The sequence below is a fragment of the Nicotiana tabacum genome, chromosome 3 (genome assembly GCF_000715075.1).
Source record: "Nicotiana tabacum cultivar K326 chromosome 3, ASM71507v2, whole genome shotgun sequence".
Taxonomy (NCBI): domain Eukaryota; kingdom Viridiplantae; phylum Streptophyta; class Magnoliopsida; order Solanales; family Solanaceae; genus Nicotiana; species Nicotiana tabacum.
The window spans coordinates 116,726,036-116,733,506 of NC_134082.1; the positions used below are offsets into that span (position 1 = coordinate 116,726,036).

The 7,471-nt window shown below is 36.1% G+C and overlaps 1 protein-coding gene across 1 annotated transcript; it reads left to right on the forward strand.

Moving 5' to 3' along the window:
• The first annotated feature begins 686 nt into the window (after positions 1-686).
• Positions 687-6,758, forward strand: LOC142177097 (uncharacterized). Its single transcript, XM_075245559.1, has 2 exons — positions 687-869; positions 6,471-6,758. Exons 1-2 carry the CDS (start codon positions 687-689, stop codon positions 6,756-6,758), a joined length of 471 nt encoding a protein of 156 aa, XP_075101660.1.
• Positions 6,759-7,471: the final 713 nt, after the last annotated feature.

Sequence of the window (7,471 nt, forward strand, 5' to 3'; positions counted from 1 at the left end):
TTTTGAAAGATTACACTCTAATTCAAAAAGAAGTTGCGCCTGAAAAAGAGAGTGGGAATGAGCTGAAAATTGAAGATGATAAAAAGACTGAGAAGAAGAAAGGTAAGAAGGGAGCAGAGAAAAAGAAGAACAAGGAAACTTCAAGAAGGGAGGAATTTGATGATGTGAGCAAGCATATATCTACTCTTTCTTTTCCCCAAAAGATCTATAGAGAAAAGCTGGACAAGCAGTTTGAGAGATTTCTAGACATGCTGAGACAGGTTAATGTGAACCTGCCATTCACTAAAGTTCTGTCACAAATGCCATCTTATGCAAAGTTATTGAAGGAGATCCTTACAGAGAAGAAATAGATAAAAGAGACCAAGGTGGTCAAGCTCACAGAGCATTGCAGTGCAATCTTGCAAAACAAACTCCCACAAAAGTGTGAAGATCCAGGGATTTTTACCATACCTTGCTCTTTAGGCACTCTCAATTTTGATAAATCTTTATGTGATTCAGGTGCCTCAATAAATCTAATACCGTTGTCTATGTACATGAAGCTGGAGAATGAGATTGGAGAGATAAGGTCTGCACCAATGTCTATGCAGCTGGCAGACCAAACAACTACAAAACCCGAGGGGATATTATAAGATGTTTTGGTATGGGTCGATAAGTTTATATTTCCTGTAGATTTTATAGTGGTGAATATGGAGGAGAATAAGAAGGTCCTCCTTATCCTAGGAAGACCATTTTTAGCAATGGGTAGAAATATACTGGATATTCATGATAGAAAACTCATTCTTAGAGTGGGTGATAAGACCGTAACTTTTGAGACGAATATGGAAAAAGGGGTGAAACAAGAGAAGCCAGCTACAAGTGTTAAGTGGAAGGTGAAGGGTGTGAAAAACAGGCCCCAATGAATGAAAAAGACAAGTGTGGGGTGTACCCCAAGAAGGTTATAAGAAGTTATCTACATGGATGTGTGCACTAGTTCGGGCACATGGAATGGATCCCGACTTCGATTCAAATCCTGACTAGAGATTCAGGGAAGTTTCCTCTATCTTACACTTTTTAATTATGTGTTATGGGGACATGCCACAACTTAAAATTTGCGGTGGAGCATATTTGTATGTTGTATGTATATTAGTCTTAGTTTTTGCTTTAGTTAGCTTGATTGTTTTTTTCTTTATAGTAGTTAGAAAAAAATTGAAAAGCCATACAAACTTTCAAATTTTCGACTGTTCCCGATGATGGATATTATTCGACAGGTTTCTTGAGGAATTAAAGCCGAAAGAAAAGAGACAAAAAGATTTTCTTTTGTTGGTAGTGTAATAATCCCCCCCTTGGTTTTTCTTTATGTTGCGATTCTATTACAATGGTTTTGTTTGAACTGAGTATAGTTAGTTTTTATTTTTGGTAGAAGTAGGAAACCCCGTGCTATGAGTTTAATTGAAAGCAATATCTCTTGACTTTATTATGCCTTGAGAATAGTGAGTTCTTTAGTTGCGACGCTTAGGCTCGTTTTTTACTCTTGTATAAAGTACCTTAAATTGTATGATCTTAACATTGCTTAACTGTTTTGACTAGAGTGTCTTGATGAGTCCAATTCTGAGTGAGTTATGTTCCTTGTGTGTGTAAGATTTTTGTGTTATTCTATGCATTATATTTGATGTCTAGAACTTGGCCCGTGTGTTTGCAAAGCAAAATAGTAGTTTTATTTAGTCTTGGAGGTGATATAGGCCTTTCTTTATTGAGCAAGTTATATAATTTTACCAACCTAATTGTTATATATCTTAGTTAACCCCTTTTGAGCCTGTAAGTCTATTTCTTGGGCAACCACATTACAAGCCTTACCCATTTATTTGAATTTATCATCTATTTGAACCTATATACCTCTCTTGAGCACTTAAAAATTATTAGGAACTTTGTAAAAGTTGAAGTGCGGGGTGGCTGGTTTGGCTTTCGAGTGGAACTTATGAAATAAGGAGAATGATTCATTGTTTTTGAAAGTGTGAGCCACTTTAATTGAATAAGAAAAAAAAATTAGTTGTATTGTTGTGCAAAATATTTTCTGATAAGTGATAACTCTTGATGTAATTGTGCTTAAAGAAGTAGGGAGTTAATGCATATTGATGTGAAAGTGGAGTATGGTTTGACATAAGTGTGGGGTTTTGAATGTTAAATGTATGTATTAAAGTTCTTAAGGAGCTGTAGTCACTCTTATATCTACATATATCCTACCTATCCTATAGCCTACATTACAACTAGTTTAAAGTCCTACTTGATCCTTGACTGAATGAACTCAATTAGTAGAGTAGTACACTATGGGCAAGCCTATGGTTCATCTTCATGGCACATGAATATCGTTTCTGAGAGTGAGTGATTTCTTTTTATCTTGAGTTCCTAATTGTTCTTGAATTTTATATGTGTGAAACTACTCTCTTTTGTTGTGTGAGGGAACTTGATTCATGAATGAAAGGTAATGTCGTTCACCTCTATGTTAGTGTAAGTGAGTAAGTTGTGAATGATGTGTGGTACTTGTGAGTCAAATATTGAGGCAAGGATGTTACTCTATTGTGCTTAGCCAATTTTAAATATTCTTGGTATGTTGAGTCTTGAGTGTTGTTTATAAGGTCGTGTCTATATAGAGTATGGTTTGATTACTCGAGGACGAGCAATGGTTTAAGTGTGGGGTGTTGATGGTAGCAATAATCTCATGTTTTAGTCAATTAGTACATTCTAATTTATTGCACTTTAATTGAGTTTGAGTATTAATTGCTAGTGTTTTGTACTAATTTTGTGTTTTATGCCTTGTAGGAGTGTTCATATCTATGTAGAGGTTATGAAATGAATTCAAGCTATTCTGGAGCTTTGAAGTCTGAGTAAAAGCTCAAGGATTAAGTGGGGATTGTGATCAAGGATCAACGAATGATAGTGCAATTTAAGAACGAAACGAAGAATCGAGTAGGCATAATGCGCATTGTATAGCAAAATGCACAAAACTTTTCACTCAGAAATCTGTTTAGGCTCCACAAATATAGTTGGAAAGATATTTAAAAGGGATACAACTTTCATGTTTTACATTTTTCAAAATTCCAAACTTCTGCGGTGCGTGGGGCGGTGCATGAATTCCTGCAGTTTGTCAGAAATCAACTCTCTGAACTTCCCCACAAATTCCCCGCATGGCGCATCGCCCCATGAGGCATGCCTGTGCAAATTTGTAGAGTAATTGTACTATTTCGCATATAAAAAGGTGTTTTTGTTTGGACCCAACCCTACTTGGTATATATACACGGAAAAATATTATTTTTGGGACTTTTGACACATCTTAGACCTAAGTATGCCAAGGAGGAGTTAGAAAAGCAAAAACTCAAGGATTTCATCATTCAATTCTCACTTAAGACAAGAATTTGGATTGTTCTATGTTTTCCTTTAACTTAAACATTATTTTGATGAATTACTCCATATCCATGGAGTAGTTCTCTTTAGGGTTGCTGAATTTAGTGTATTGATACTTGTTTGTGGATAATTAACTCTAGTTTTATGTATTGAATTATTTTGGATGTTATAACTGTTGCATCTATATTCACTTGTTCATGAATTGAAGAGAGGCATAACTTGTGATATTGTTGCATTATATTTTGTTTGTTGAAGTCATTAATTCTTCTTAGTAATCAGAAGGGGCTTGTTAAATTGTTGATTAAACTTAATTAGGAGGATAATCGAGAGAGGTTCTCCTACAGACCAATCCATTACGAATTGCTGCATATCTTCACGTGCTTAAAATTGGTTCATCGTGTAAGGTTGATACATAATCGAGAGAGGAGTTTCTACTAAACAATTAAACTAATAACCAAGTGAATTCGAGAGACTCACTTGAACATCAAAAGTGAACTATCTAAAGTTAAATCCAAAACATTTATCTTGCACATATCCTATCAACCATATCTTCTCCCAATTGATAACTTCCTTTGCTTAGCATTGTCATTAGTCGATAGTTTAGACTCTTAGTTAACTTGGTACACCCTATGTTTTTGTACTTAAAAGTGCATCGTAAGTAAAATAATGTATGACCAAAAATGAGTTCATCTTTGGAAGTATATCAAGTAAGTTATCATGTTACCTCAGATGTTATATATATTGAAGATCATGTACAACAAGTATAAAGAGGGTTGGAAGGTTTAGAAGCTAAGTAATTAAAGAAAATAATGTTTCATCGAAAGTCGACAAGTTGGGAATGTATAACATGTACTTTTGGGGTGAGACTAGGGTGCTTAAAATGATAAAAAGGTTATGTTATGAGTTATGTTAGTCGTATGATAGTCATGTGTTATGTTTTGATGCCAAGTGAGTTGTGGAACAAAAGTGGATGAAAGTCATCACAAGTTACGTTCATAGGTTTTACTGAAATTTAGGTCAATTGTAACTGCGATTTTCTCCCAATATACTTAGAGTTACGGGGTCTTCTACCCATTAAACTGAAGATATATTAGTCTATTTTATAACCCATTAAACGATTTGTCAATATGTCATCAGAATAGAGAGGTATATGCATTTTCGCAAGACTGCGCAGGCTGCTAGGTGACAAGTAGGTGTGTCACCTGCTTGCTTAAATGAGAGTCCAAAAATGGACCAGTTTGGGTCGTCCAAAGAGACATTTTAAAGGAATCTTTTGTTCATGTAATACATTGATAATAGGGCACAATAACCAGACATAAACCCCTGCAAACATCCTCCCAAAAATTGAACACAAACCCTATTTAAATTTCTCTCCTTTTCAAGTTGAAGTTAGAGGCGAAACCTTGAGTTTGAAGAACCAGGATAAGAGCTGTGTTATTCAACAAATAAGGTAATTTTACTTCTCTCTTTCATATAATTTTGGCTATGTGTATAAAGCCATTCTAAAATTGTAAGAACTCATGGGACGGTGATCGGAAGCCGTGAGTTCGAGATTTTCACTTGTAACGGACTATTTTGTGGACTCTTTTGTGTTGCTGTTCAGTTGCGTGTTTTACTACTGTTTTATGGAGTTTTGGAGGAGGAATGGATTGGATAAATACCACATAAATGCAGGGTGGTGGGCTGGTCATTCGTCGTAACATTTTCGGGTCTTTTGACACTACTACGATGGTCGTTTTGTGTATGAAGAGATTGGGGTGTATTGGATTGTTTTGTTGTATTTTATGGTGTATATAAGATTGGAAAATAATGTATATATCATGTTATTGTTGTGTTCTTGTGTTGTTGGTGTTATCTTTGATGGGTTTTCAATTTCTTTAACTTATGTTTTGGATGATCTAACAAACTTATTGTAAAGAACCAGATAGGGAAACTGACACATTTGGTACACATTGTTAATGAACGTATTCCAGCCAGAACTCCAGCTAATGTGAATTGCTGCAAGTGTAGAAAATATAGAAATAATATAGGGACTTGATCCCTTGTGTTTCCCTGACAACACTACGAAAGTCAACTAAGCACAGCTGGAAAGTGACTGCTACAGAAACAGTGCACACAATGCAGCAGTTTTGCAGTCACTTGTACTTTGACCAACCAATTGCTTACATCATTCATATGATGCCATCAAAGGCATTTTAGCAAGAGTATTACAACAAAACATCACTTGAATACTTGAGAAGTCACTTCAAGTTTTCAATCCTTCAGAGAAAGTGAACTAAATTCGCAAGAGCCTCAAGAACAAAGTTAAATACTACTACAGACCAGTTCCCAAATCTAATATTTTGTTGTCCTTAGTTGAGTTGTAACTTTGTAATTATTCTTCATTGTAATTCCTAAATTGCTTAGCTAGAAACATTACTTAGGAACCCCTTTGTAAAACCATAAACCCTTTGTGTTTGTGTCGTGACTAGAGTTAGTCATGAGTTGAAGTCTTTGTAATAGGTGTATTGCAAAGTGGCTTGTAATAAGTGTATTACAAGTTAGTCAGGGATTAAGAGTTTAATTTTTAGATTGTATAGGTTGTAATCTAAAAGTTTCTCATAGTGAAGTTGAAATCCTGCCAGTGTAGGTCGTGGTTTTTTATCCCCTTGAGCATGGATTTTTCCACGTAATTCTCCCTGTCTTATTTACTTACTGTTTTATTAGTATTCACAGTGAAAACTCATAGTGGACCTGGTAATCTATAGTTTGGGGGACTCATATAAACTATCAATTGGTATCAGAGCGGGTTTCTCCTATCAGGCTAACACATAGGAAGGATCCTTATGACTGCTCCACTAAATTTTGAAGAAGGTCAATCTACGTATAGACCATCCAGGTTCAATGGGCAATACTATGGGTGGTGGAAGGCAAGAATGCATGATTTTATCATGGCTGAATATTCTGAGTTGTGGGATGTCAAATGTGATGGTCCTTATATCCCAACAAAGGCAGTTGGAGACCTTCCATTGACAATGCCAAAGACCAGAAAAGAATACACTAACCCAAACAGGAAAGCTGCAGAGAAATATTTTCGTGCCAATAAAATTTAGGTGTGTGGAATAGGACCTGATGAATATAATAGAATCTCTGCTTGTGAAACTGCCAAAGAGATATGGGAAGCTTTGCAAATAACACATGAGGGAACCACTCAAGTAAAACAATCTAATATTGATATGCTCACTACTGAGTATGAACTCTTTAGGATGAAAGACGATGAATCTATTCAAGATATGCACACAAGATTCACCTCTATCATAAATGAGCTACACTCACTTGGTGAAATCATTCCTAGGAACAAGCTAGTGGGGAAAATTCTTAGTATCCTGCCCAGTTCTTAGGAAAGCAAGGTGAATGCTATTACTGAAGCAAAGGACCTGCAGGAGCTGACCATAAACGAGTTGGTTGGAAATTTGAATACCTACGAGATGAAGAGGAAGATAGACAGTGAAAGAAGAGAACCAAAGAAAGAAAAAAACCTGGTACTCAAAGCTGAAAGCAATGACTCGAGCGAGGAGGACAGTGACATGGCTTACATAACCAAAAGGTTTAAGAAGATGGTCAGAAGAAATGTAGGAATACTAAAAAGGGGCAACTCCAGCAAACCAAAGAACTTTGATCTATGCTACAAGTGTGGAAATCCAGGGCACTTCATCAAAGATTGTCCTTTCCTGAAGCAAGAACACTCCAAGTACAACCTTGAGAAAGTAGCCAAGAGGAACCCGGTTCCTGACAAGCACTTCAAAAGGAAGAGGTCCGCTGACAATGTGGTGAAACAGGCTCTTGCAGCATGGGGAGATTCCTCTAGTGAGTCTGAAGATGAAACAGATGCAAGTGACAACTCCATGATGGCAGTTGAAAGTGAGAAAAATGAATATGATTCAATATTTGCTTTGATGTCCCAATTAGATGACGATGAAGACAATGAAAACAATGAGGTAAATTTGAAGTATGTTCAGAGAAATATGAAATTCTACTCTCCTAAGAAACTCATGTCTTTAGCTAGTGTATTGATTGATGCCTATCATAGTCTTGTGGAGGATAAGTATGCCTT

Coding starts and splice junctions, on each gene's coding strand:
- LOC142177097 (XM_075245559.1), top strand. CDS start 687: ATGGAGGAGAATAAGAAGGTCCTCCTTATCCTAGGAAGACCATTTTTA. Junction 870..6,470: donor CTACAAGTGTTAAGTGGAAG/GTGAAGGGTGTG, acceptor AATAAAATTTAG/GTGTGTGGAATAGGACCTGA.